Here is a 12,284-nt window from a genome sequence, read left to right on the forward strand (position 1 = left end):
GATAATAGTAACCATGATCCTCAAATCTCAGCCTCTTGAGCACCTAGGATTACAGGTCTGAGCTACTTGCACCCAGCTAGAAACATTCCAATTGAACTGCTTCATACTGGAATCTTGGATTAGTGGTGAATTTTTAGGTGGGAAAGGAACGCCAGATGCCACCTTGAACCTACTGTTTTGCTTCTGAATAATGCTTAAACAGAGACACCTTTGTCTCTCCGTGGTTTTCTTTTGTCACTCATGCCATACAAGTAAATAAAAAGCTGAATATTAGGAACTTTTGCGTTTTGAATGTAATCGTGACCTTCTGAAACAACAGGTTTGAAAATGGACCAACGTATAAGTCAAACAAGCAAGTGGGATTTATCATTCCTGGGGCATTTAGAAGGACGAGTTGTTTTCATTCTGTCGCTGCAGCCTTAGAGAAAAGACTTCATCATCTTGTAAGTGATGCAGGCTTCTGGGCTGCTTTCCTCAAACAATTTGGCAGGAATTTCCTTTTCTTCAAAATGAATAGGCATTTTCTTGCTCTGCACACTCATAAGCTTCACTGCCAAGGGACCCAGGTTTGAATAATCCTAGTGAAGAGACACAAGAGAACAGGTTATCTGGCAAGTTAGCCTTGATAGATTAGTTTTTATTATATTTGACCTTGAGCTGACAGCTTGCAATGGTCCTGTGAGCTAGAATGCTGAGTTACACATGAAATAGGAAAGTCACTGTAAAACAAAAACCTCCACAACACTGCGTAAATTTATGTAGCCAGAAGGGCAAAAGCTCTTGAAAGGCTTAGGCAGGAAGGTTGGTCATTTGGTCTCAGAGGTAGCTGAGGGGCACAGGCACATCTGCAAGCTGTTTAATTGGTGAAAGAGTATTGCCAAGATACAACCACAACAGACTAGAAAAGTTTTCTTCAGCAACAAATGGGGAATAATCGGCAAATGCTACTTTGACTATAGATATTCTAACATTGGGCAACTTTTCCAGGAATTTCACACATTTCACAGCATCTTTGGCTATGATAATATATGTATATATATAAATGTGTGTATATATTTATATATAATAAACTGCATTCTGACAAAGTATAGTCTAAAATGACAACAGAAGAATTAAATTTATATAAAAATCCCACAACTATCCTAAAACATCTCAAGCCCTATCCAGCATCCTTTGAACTGGGAGAGCTTCCAAATCACAACTCTCCTTTTTTATTTCTTTGATAGTTCTGCAAATCTGTCCTGAGTGCCAGCTGTACATATTAAGTGCATATTAACATACAGACAAGGGAGCCAGATGCAGGTGCTGGGTTTCCTCTTTATACAGTTAATATGGACTTCATTACTCGTCATCTGTAGCCCTATGAGCAATCTGAGGATAGGGCCCGCTATCTGGGTGTCTTTGAGAATTCATTTCCTGGTTCACCCCTTAAATTCCCAAACATCCTGGCATGTTATAGAGTTTGCAATAAAGAGCTCCCAGTACTTATCTGAATTTAAGAGAATCAAAGAATGGGGGAAAAAAGGAGGCAACATTTTATTTCTCAAGACTGCTTATACTTGTATTTTGTTTTCAAAGTATTCAACTATTAAGAGTAAGGGAAAGTGATGGAGGTCTACCACTTTACATACTTAAGGATATGCTAGTTCTACCACATCAAAAACTCACAGGAGGGGCTGGGAAGGTGGCTCAGTGGTAGAGCGCTTGCCTTGCATGCATGAGGCCCTGGGTTTGATTCCTTAGCACCACATAAGCAGAAAAAGCTGCATGATGATGTGCACCTGTAATCCCAGCAGTCTGAGATGGAGGCAAGTGGATCACAGGTGGATTACATAGTGAACAGCCTCAACTACATTGCCAGACTCTATCTCAAAAATAACAAAAACACGGGAGGGAAAAACAGAAGGGGTGATGGCATTGTCCAAAAAGAAATGTACTCCTTACCTGACATATGACATGCCCTCTGTACAATCACCTTAATAACAAAAAATAACCCCAGATAATAGTAAAAAATTAAAAAACCATTCATGTGGAAATAAATATGCCCTGCACTCAAACTAATGACGTCAACATGGATTTTGTATACAATTGTCTACCAGTCTGCAATCATAGTGATATGAGAGTCATGATTCCAGGAGGCATATTGGAGTGCATGAAGTATACAGTTGAGAAACTACATTGGGTCATTTTTGTGTGTGTGCCTATACTGGGGCTTGAACTCAGGGCCTTATGCCCTGGCTTAGCTCATTTGCTCAAGGCTAGTGCTCTACCACTTGAGCTACATCCCCACTTACGGCTTTTTGCTGGTTAGTTGGGAATGACAATCTCAAAGACTTTCCTGCCGTGGCTGGCTTTGAACTACAATTTTCAAATCTTAGAGTCCTGAGCAGGTAGGATTACAGGTGTGAGCCACTGGTGCCCAAATGCTTTCTTGAATCTTACCTTGAAATCCCGATCATCTTCATATAGCAAAAATTTCAGAGGAGAACTGCCAACTTCAGTGCAGGAACCAAACTCCTCCCACGCCTTCAGGCGCCAGGCATCGTCAGCGCGGCCTTTAGCGCTAAAGCCACGGGTCTCATCTACAGATTCCAAGTCTGTAGTTTCTAATATTGGTGGCTCTTCTGTGATGAACACAAAACAAGTAATTATGTTCACATTGTCACAAGATTTTAGAATAACATGCAATAGATCCTTTGTCACATTTTTAATTTTAAAGAACTTTGCGTATCAGAAATATAAAATTTGGAGCTAGGAGTATAGCTCCATGGTAGTTCCTGCCTAGCATGTGGAGCCCTGGATTCAATCCCAGCATTGGAGAAAAAGAAAAGAAAAAGTGGGAGGGGGCAGGAGGAGTAGGTGGGAAAAAAGAGGAAAGTTTAAAAAAAATTGATAAAAATAAGAAGCATCCTCATTTTAAGAAATCCAAATTGTATTTCCTTCTGATAGCTAGCAAGTCCAGTAATCAGTCATAAACAAAATATGGCTTTTAGTTAGCTAAACTGGGACCCAAACTATGTCATTGTAGGTAACATCCTGTCCCTTTTCACTAGTAACTAATTCACTGTGAAACGTGGTGAGTTCAGTTAGAAATGTATTAGAAACTAAGTATAGTGGTGCCTGCCTATAATTCTAGCACTTGGGAGGCTGAGGCAGGAGGATCAAGAATTCAAGGCCAGCCTGGGCTGTACAGTGAGACCAAGAAAGAAGAGATAAGAGAGAGAGAGAGAGAGAGAGAGAGAGAGAGAGAGAGAAGAGAGAGAGAGAGAGAGAGAGAAACAGACAGACAGACACAGACAGACTGACTGACTGAAGGAGGGAGAAAGGGAAACAGGGAGAAAGAAGGGGAGGCAGGAAAGAGAGAGGCTAGATTAGAACACACAGCAGGAAGTCTGGAGGAGCTGATAGGAATCTATGCCCTGAGTAGCTTTTGTAGGTGGGGTACCTGCCCATAAAAGGTCAGTAACTGTTCATTAAATTGAGAACAAAAATTAACATGACCGGACCCAAAACAAAAACAAAAACAACATTGCAATAAAAATAACACCTATTTGTTTGCCTGAGAACTGCAAAATCATTTCTCCAGGTGGCACTTCCTGCCCAGTAGCTTGAGTAAGATAGAGTTGCCTGAAAGAACAAATAAGAAAAGCAATGTCAGTCAATAAATATATTACATTTCTCTCCTGAGTGCCAGAGACACAAAGGCAAAAGTGAGAGTGATGTGCCTGGCAAGCAATCCAGGGGCTTCAAGTGATGGCTGATACATGGTGGGTGATTGCACCATGTGTGAAGGCTGAGGAGCAAATGCTGCAGTCCCTGAAGTAAGGACGTAGGGAAGGTTTCCCCGAGGAAAGGAAACTTGAGCTGAATCTTAAGGAATCAGTTTACCAGGAAAGAGCTGGGATGAGGAAAGGGCATTCCAAGATAAGGGAGAAACACCAAGGGGAGGCAGGGGAAGAGGAAAATGCGTTGCCTTAAAAGCTCTGTGTGACACTGATATGAGGTTTCCTGAAAAGAGCAAACTGGATCCCTGCAGCTATGCAAATGACCACTTTTTCTTAGCAGCTCAGCAACCAAGTAGATCCCCTGAATTATGGGCTGTCAATTATTTAAAGCACATGTATACTGTGTTAGCCAGACATCTGTGAATAAAACTGATTAAATATGTTCAGTATTTCCATATGTTCTACCTCCAAAAGACCGACAGGCCGAGCACCAGGGGCTCTCCCCAATCCCAGTAACTCAAGAGGTTCAAAGCCAGCTTGGGGCAGATAAATCTGTGAACCAGAAAAAATGCTGGGACTAGAAGTGTGGTTCAAGTGTCAAGAGTGTCAGCTTCAAGCATAAAAGGCCAAGTGAGAGTTTGAGGCCTTGAGCACCTGGACAAAGAAAAAAAAAAAAGACAGTGTAAGTTTCATGTGTAGCTTTGATCTGCAAGAAGACATGTCTAAGGCTTTAGAATTGCTTCTTGGTTTTACTATTATGAATTAGTCTTCCTACATGTGACAACCTTCATAAATCAAGCTTTATCTCTTAGCCATTAGTTTGTCACTTCTTCTGTGGGTGGCAACACTTTGTATTTAATAATATAGAAAACATTTTAAAAAACATTGTTATATTAAGTTAGTGTTAGATTTTGTAGACATTGGCCCACTGGAGTCCCAGTCATTTCTGGTTGACATTTACTTTGTCTATTTAGCCCAGTGTGTCAAACAAATACTATGATGTTCCATGCGAACTGTATAGGAAAAGAGCCTGGGATGCCTTGCATGGGAAATGTCTTAACTGTATAAAACAGAATACCCTGTTTCTTATCCAGATGGAAATCAGAAGGTTTATATGTCCTCTGGTTCATGTCTTTCTCCTCACTGTACTAGTATTACCAGAGGGAAGAATTCTCCACAAAGAGGTGAGGCAGTGCCATAAAATATAAAATGCTGTAGACCCTCAGTATTTATTGGTGGAGCAATTGAGGAAAACCTGTAAATGCTCAGGATAAATACAGTTCAACACTGTACTCAGATGCTTGATTTTTTTCATAACACTCTCCAATTCCCTACCAATGACATACTGCTTTTAGATGAATCTCAAATTTCTACTTTAACACTTAACTTTAATTTGTGTTTGTTTGTTTGTTTGTTTGTTTCTTTCTTTCTTTCCCTGTCTGTGCTGGTACTGGTGTTTGAACTTAGAGTCTTGTGCTCTCACTTGGCTTTTTCACTCAAGGCTGGTACTTTATCATTTAAATCACTCCTTCACTTCTGGTTTTTTGCTGGTAAATTGGAAAGAAGAGTCTCTCTGATTTGGCTGCCCTAGCGTGGCTTTGAACCTTAATCCTCAGATCTTAGCCTCTTGAGTAGCTAGGATTACAGGTGTGGTGGAAGCATATGAACTTCTTACTTATTTGGGGTACCATTTGCATTTTTGGAAGAGAGATTTTCAGAGAACCAAAGGCAAGAAAACACTCAGCAGACAACATAGTGATTTAAACACAACTAATGATATGGGACTGACTAAGAGTGTCTGTGCCTCCACTGAGTTGAGAAATTGTACACAGAGGGATTTAAACCTTTTTTGTTTTGCAATTTTTTGATTTTTAAAATTTATTACTTTTTATTTTACTGTTTGGTCAGCATTGCATGCAATAAATTCTCAACGTGTTATGTGTTATTTTTCATTGACTTGGAAATGGGTATAGCTCCTGAATACTAAGGTTATCTTTCTCAATAAGAAGTCTAACAGGTAATGGGGAATTTACACATTTCCCTATAATGCAGATCTTGTTAAAATGTTCTGAATGGGGGCATCAAGGAGTTCACAATCCAGCAAGAAAGCAGAAAGCAGAAATGAAGTAAGTACAGGAATGCAGAAACTGATTGTAAAGGAAAAGTGTACACTGCTGGGGAGTCAAGTACCAGAGACTCCTGGTCCAGGTGCGAGAAATGCACCAATAGGCTTGCTTTCTCCCTTCCACCTCTCCTTCCACCTCTCCCAATGCTCAGGCAATTACAAGCAGAACCTGATGCGACTCAGTAAACAAAACCAATAAGGACTGATTTTGCACTGTGAGCAGTGTGGACTTTTCTGGACGTTTTGTGGGGAAGTTCAGGACAGGGTTAACTTGTATCTGGCATAGCAAATGGCGGAGTGAAAAGTTGCATTGAAAGTTTCACATCTGGGCTATGTGTAGCTTAGTAGCAGGGCACCTGCCTAGCATGCACAAGGCCCTGGGTCCCCAATACTGAAAAGAAGTTTCCCATCTCCTTTCCTGTCCTCACAAGTCTTTTCTGGTCAGTGAAAGAACTCTCTATCATTATCACAGCACTTCATACCCACATCAGCATGAGCTCATAAATACCATCCCAGGCTGATCAAAACAGAAAAGTGGAGCTGGCAGTGAACAGCGTTGCTCTGTTCTGAGGTCTAGTGAGTTCAAAAAGAGGACAATGGATGGCAGGTATAGCTACGGTTAAAAGCCACACAGCAGTGACAGCTGGTGGAGATTAGACAGGATCACGAGGAAGACAGCAGTAGCAGGTGACAAGTATTCCAGTGGGACAGTGGTGTGGAGCTGGAGACCTGCTGACAGGTGGGGGCGGGGTAGGGGGGTAGGGGTGGGGCAAAACCCAGGGAGACCTCTCTCCTCTCAGGGAGACATGCAGGGCAGCAGCTCAGGAGTATGAAGTTCAGGAGTCCAGTGAACCAATCAGCATCTTCAGCCTCATTTCCAAAGCATCTACATTGGTACCTATTCTTCCTAAACATGATCATGTCTTGTTTCTGTTTCTATTTGTCTAAATTATGAATGTCACTTTGAATTTTAATTCCATATTCAAGAGTCCTAGCTTCCCATCAAGATGGTTATAAGACTTTTGGGGGAGTCCAGTGTGAAACCTAGCCAACTTAAACACAAAGCAATGCATACATTTGGTTTCTCCTGCCTAGGAACCATTGGGACTTGGAATTAGAGATGTTTTCTCCTCTTACAAAGTCATTTCACCATTTCATCAGAGTAAAGAATAATATAGTGTAGGGGCTGTGAAGATGTCTCAGTGGTAGAGTGCTTGCCTTGCAAGCATGAAACTCTGGGTTCAATTCCTTAGCACCACATAAACAGAAAAAGCTGGAAGTAGAAATGTGGTTCAAGTTGTAGAGCGCTAGCCTTGAGCTGAAGAGCTGAGGGATAGCACCCAGCCCCAGAGTTCAGACAAAAACAAAATAAATAAATAATATAGTCTACAAGATAACTAGATGCCCAAAACATCTCTAAAACCTTAATTATCGACTCCATTGTGCTAACTCTGCACCTCATTTATCTTTCCCTACACTATTTTTACTTTTTTTTTTTCTTTTCTTTTGGATAGTCATGGGGCTTGAACTCTGGGCCTGGGCACTGTCCCTGAGCTCTTCCGCTCAAAGCGAGTGCTCTACCACTTTGAGCCACAGCGCCACTTCCCGTTTTCTGGTGGTTTATTGGACATAAGAGTCTCATGGACTTTCCTGCCCAGGCTGGCTTTGAATGGTGATCCTCAGACCTCAGCCTCCTGAGTAGCTAGGATTACAGGCCTGAGCCACCGGCACCCAGCTTCTTTCCCTGCACCACTAGGTATTTAATTAGTAACTATTTTTTGTGCTGGCCTGGGGTCTTCCAAAAGTTGGCTGGTGCTTACTACATGACATCGTATATGAGTGGTAGCAAAGTAAGCCTGTGTTTCCACAGTACTTCACAGTAATAATCCCGGCCTTCCTCATGCCATTATGGGCACTCCTTTCTGACTGTTGCCATCTGGCGGAAGCATTGAAAAAAATCAAACCATCTGTAAGAGAAACAACTCTTTACAGATACCAATGTTGATGAAACACTTTCTAGAAATGTGCATGGACTCTGACCTGGGTATTTTGAGATCCACAAGTCTACAGTTGAACAGTTGATCTATGAGCAGCAAGTTTTCTTCTTCCAATTCATAAATAGTATTTTCTAGTTCTTCAACTTCCTTCTTGTGAACTGCAATCTGTTCACAGAAGGAGAGAGTGGATGTTAGTATTGACTGAGTTCTATGACATCTCCCACTGCCCATTCAACTCTTGAAAGTGCAATTGCCTGAGAGGAAGCTCGGAGGCTCACTGTAAGAAACAGGTGATTATTGGAACTTGTTTCATAGACAGGCAGTTATTAGAGAAGAATAGAAAGTGTCCTTGTCTACCCTTCAAAAGCACTGCTAAATTTAAGCAAGGCCAATTAATTTATCAATATGGCATACTGGTAACTAGCTCAATGAGAATCTAGTTAAAGGTTACAAACAATACAAGGAAGACTGGTAACACTGGAAAGAATTATATGCTATGGTATTTTTCCAAAGAAAAGCACATGCCTAGCAAACTTCTGTAAACTTCTACAATATGGCTAGGATTCTAGGTGTAAGCCATCATTAGTGTGTGTGTGTGTGTGTGTGTGTGTGTGTGTGTGTGTGTGCGTGTGTGTGTGTGTGTGTGTGAGCACATGTGCACATGTACATGTTCTACTGGCGGTGGAACTCAGGTCCTGGGCACTGTCCCTTAGTTTTTTCGCTCAAGGCTATGCCCTACCACTGGAACCTTAGCTCCACCTCTGCCTTTCTGGTGGTTAACTGAAGGTACGAATCACTCAGACTTTTCTGCCTGGACTAGCTTCAAACTATACAATCCTCAGATCTCAGCCTCCTTAGACCTAGTAACCAGGATGAGCCACTAGTACCCAGCTTCCTCATCAGTTTTTGAAGTACATTTTGCTAACTGATGTCTAAAGAAGGCTTGAGGGTGGGAAGGAAACATTGATAGATGCTACTAGAAAGAACCTCTGACTTTCCTGTTTGCCACCCACAGCAGTGGGGCTGCATGGCTTCCCGACTAGGAGGTGTTCATAGGAGAGATCAGGAGAGTGGAAGAATTAGAGCTAAATAGAGAGAGTGAGGACTAGTGAGATGAATAGAATAATGAACAGGGCTTTGAGGGAATAAGAAAATAAACAACCCAGGTGCTTAGATTCACCATGGCTTCTGAAGAATTGCCAAGAGAGCAGCTGAGTACTGAGAAGGAAATGGCAATATTTTCTGCAATGTCACTAAGACTGAACTGCACTTTGGAATCTTTTTTTTGGGGGGGGGGGGAGGGAAATCTGGTCCTGGGGCCTGAACTCTGGGCCTGGGTGCTGTCCCTCAACTCTTCAGCTCAAGGCTAGCGCTCTACCACTTGAGCCACAGCGCCACTTCTGGCTTTTTTCTTTTTGCTTATGTGGTGCTGAGGAATCGAACCCAGGGCCTCATGCATGCAAGGCAAGTGCTCTACCACTGAGCCACCTTCCAAGCCTTGCACTTTGGAATCTTGAAGCATTCATTACATTACTGAAACTGTATCACTCAAGTCAGGGTTCTGAGTTGGATGCAGGATACAAATGTGAGTGAGGAGCCTTCCCTCACCACAGTTCATAATCCAGTGAATAAAAACACAAATAATTATAAAGCAGCATCACAGAATTGCTAGTGGTTTAGTGTTAAAAGGAAAAGTATATATTATTTACCTGCCTAAAACAATCTTAGCAAAACCACTGAAGTCCATAATAGTAAATTACAAAGCCAGGGAGGGGTTGCTGTTTTAGGATCTCATAGGTGCAGAGATAATTAACTTATTACATTCTTGAATGCCCTAAGGAAAAATTACGATTCTCAAATGTCAATGGTTGGGAAGGAAATTAGAGTTAGAGCTTGTAAACAGAGGAAGAACAGAACATTTGGATTCGTTTGATATAAGGGTGTGGCATGCCTGGAGGCGGCATATATCTTCTGGGTCTGTTTCCAAAGTTGGGATCAAGGCCCAGTTAGGGAGTTATATCCAGTTTTTCCAGGTACCCTTTTGGGTACTAAGTGATGATCTTATCAGTAGCTGCTATCTCTCTTGTATTTTAAAATATTAGGGAAACAAAACAAAGTTCCTGTGTGTGTGTGTGTGTGTGTGTGTGTGTGTGTGGTAGTACTGAGGCTTGAACTCAGGATCTGGACACTGTTCCTTAGCTTTTTCCCTCAAGGTTGGCCCTCTTACCACTTGAGCCACAGCAACACTTCTTGCTTTTTGGTGGTTAACTGGAGATAAAAGTCTGATGGACTTTCCTGTCTGGAAACCAGTATCTTCAGGTCTCAGCCTCCTGAGTATCTAGGGTGATAGTGCTTGGCTCTAACTTTTATAATCATTATAAATATAAATATATTTAAATTTTTGGAGTAAGAAAGCAAAAAGGAGGAAAAAAATGGAAGACCACCTTCCCCCAAATACCTAAGACATGTGCACAGAAATCAGGAAAGAATATGTAGCTAATAATGCCAATGCTTATTAGACAGGGACCTAGAATAAAAATATCTATTTTTGCAATTTTCTTTTGAAAGTTTTATGGTAGCCTGAGGTCTCCTCATGCTAACTTCTTTCCTTTGTTTAGTTTCTCTGGTTTTCCATTTGTTAAGTCAGTTTAAGTCATTTGAAGATTTCAATTCTGTTCATTTTCCTAATAAGCATGCTAAATAAAACCAGATAATAAAATTCATACAAGAAATCTTTGTATCCTTTCCAGGGACCCATAATTCTGGTTATTGTTGAAAGAAGTTAAATGGAGAAATATCTTCAAGCATTCCATTATTAAATAATCCATTGTTATTCATTCTAAACCTGCCCCCAAAGAAATGACATACATTGTTCTGTTTCCAGGCAGTTTTTTAGTCTTGTAATAAAACATTAAACCAGAAATAATCTTCATTTTGTGAGTAAATTTAATGATGCTAAAATGAATATTTATTGAAATAAGAAATCTATTGAATTTCCTTGAAATGATTTGTCTTTTATTACTTTTATTACTAAGCCCTTTTCTCCTATGATTAAACTTGGAATATTTTTCTATCTTTTTATTTCCATTGACTTATAAGAAGTAAAAAGTAAAAGCAAGCAAAATGTAATTGTGGTTTTAGCAGAGTCAAAGCACCAATGCAGCCTTTCTTTACAGTTAAATATTCATTTTTGTCATCATTTTCTCTAAACCTAAGATCCATGACATCTTATAAAATTAATAGTTGAATAAGATCATGTTTAATAAAACTATAAGAACTAAATTGCTTCCCAATACTGTGGTGTGTGTGTGTGTGTGTGTGTGTGTGTGTGTGTGTGCGCGCGCGCGCGCGCGCGCGCGCGGGCATTCGCGTACCAGGGCTTTAATTCAGGGCTTCACGCTGTTACTCCGTTTTCTGGCTCAAAGATGGGATTCTGCCATTTTGAACCATACCTCCACTCTGGCATTTGCTGGCTAATTCACGAAGTAGTTTCACACTTTTTCCCCCAGGCTGGCTCTGAACCTTGATCTTCTGATTTCTTCCTCCTGAGTAGCTAGGCAGCACCAGGCCCCAGTACTTGAGCTATTGACATATCTTGAAGTTTATTTTCCCCTCATTTGAATGCATTGCATTAGCATACATTGTTTACAAGGAAAGAGGGACAGTTCCATACATGTATACAATGTGCCCCTTGCCCCTTCTGTTGTTCTCCCAGATTTACCAACTCTACTAAAGGGAAGGGAAAGGGGAGAAGCTGCAAGGGACCTTTTATCCTGAACGTTTATGAAACCCAGGGGAAGAAACTTCAAGAAGGAATTGAACAAGTCCTCTCACAGATGTACTGAGTTTGAAGTTGGGACATCCTTGTGGAAATATGCAGCAGGCAAATGAAAGTATAGGTCCAGAGTTCAAACCCCACGACTGACAAAGAAAGAAAGAAAGAAAAAGAAAGAAAGGAAAGAAAGAAAGAAAAAAGAAAGGAGAAAAGAAAGGAAAGAAAGAAAAAGAAAGAGAAAGAAAGAAAGAAAAGAAAAAGAAAAGAAAAGAAAAAGAAAGAAAGAAAATAGAGGTCCATAGCTACTCAGTTTGAATCCAGCCCAGCCGGAAAGTCTATGAGACACATCTCCAGGTTAGAAAACAGCAGCAAGCGGAGCTGTGGCTCAAGTGGTAGAGCGCTACCCTTCTTCAGAAAAGCTCAGAGACAGCACCCTGAGTTCAAGCCCCAGGACTAGCACAATCAAAATTGTACTTTTGAGAATCATGAAAGAAAAACTTGCTAAGCAAGATCTGCATCTGGTTTGAAGTCAGTTCTTTCAAAAGGTAGTGAGTTTTGATTCAGTATTTAAACACAGACTAAATGGCTACTGGTCCAAGTAAAAAGGTTAAGTAGGAATGGATGGGTGATGGGGCTAGATAACCCAAAGCACCATGAACAAT

At 40.9% G+C, this 12,284-nt stretch overlaps 1 protein-coding gene across 1 annotated transcript in view; it reads right to left on the reverse strand.

Annotated features, from left to right (window-relative positions):
* Positions 1-270: 270 nt before the first annotated feature.
* The window catches only part of Ccdc83 (coiled-coil domain containing 83), a 38,792-nt gene continuing 26,778 nt past the window's right edge, over positions 271-12,284 (reverse strand). Inside the window, exons 8-11 of the mRNA XM_042689784.1 lie at positions 7,891-8,012; positions 3,548-3,627; positions 2,443-2,624; positions 271-578 (exon numbers count right to left, since the gene is read on the reverse strand). Coding sequence (XP_042545718.1) covers positions 420-578; positions 2,443-2,624; positions 3,548-3,627; positions 7,891-8,012 — 543 coding nt within the window. The 3' untranslated portion in view covers positions 271-419. The remainder of the gene's footprint in view (positions 579-2,442; positions 2,625-3,547; positions 3,628-7,890; positions 8,013-12,284) is intronic.

This window comes from Dipodomys spectabilis, unplaced genomic scaffold (genome assembly GCF_019054845.1).
Source record: "Dipodomys spectabilis isolate Male_0828 unplaced genomic scaffold, ASM1905484v1 ptg000003l, whole genome shotgun sequence".
Taxonomy (NCBI): Eukaryota; Metazoa; Chordata; class Mammalia; order Rodentia; family Heteromyidae; genus Dipodomys; species Dipodomys spectabilis.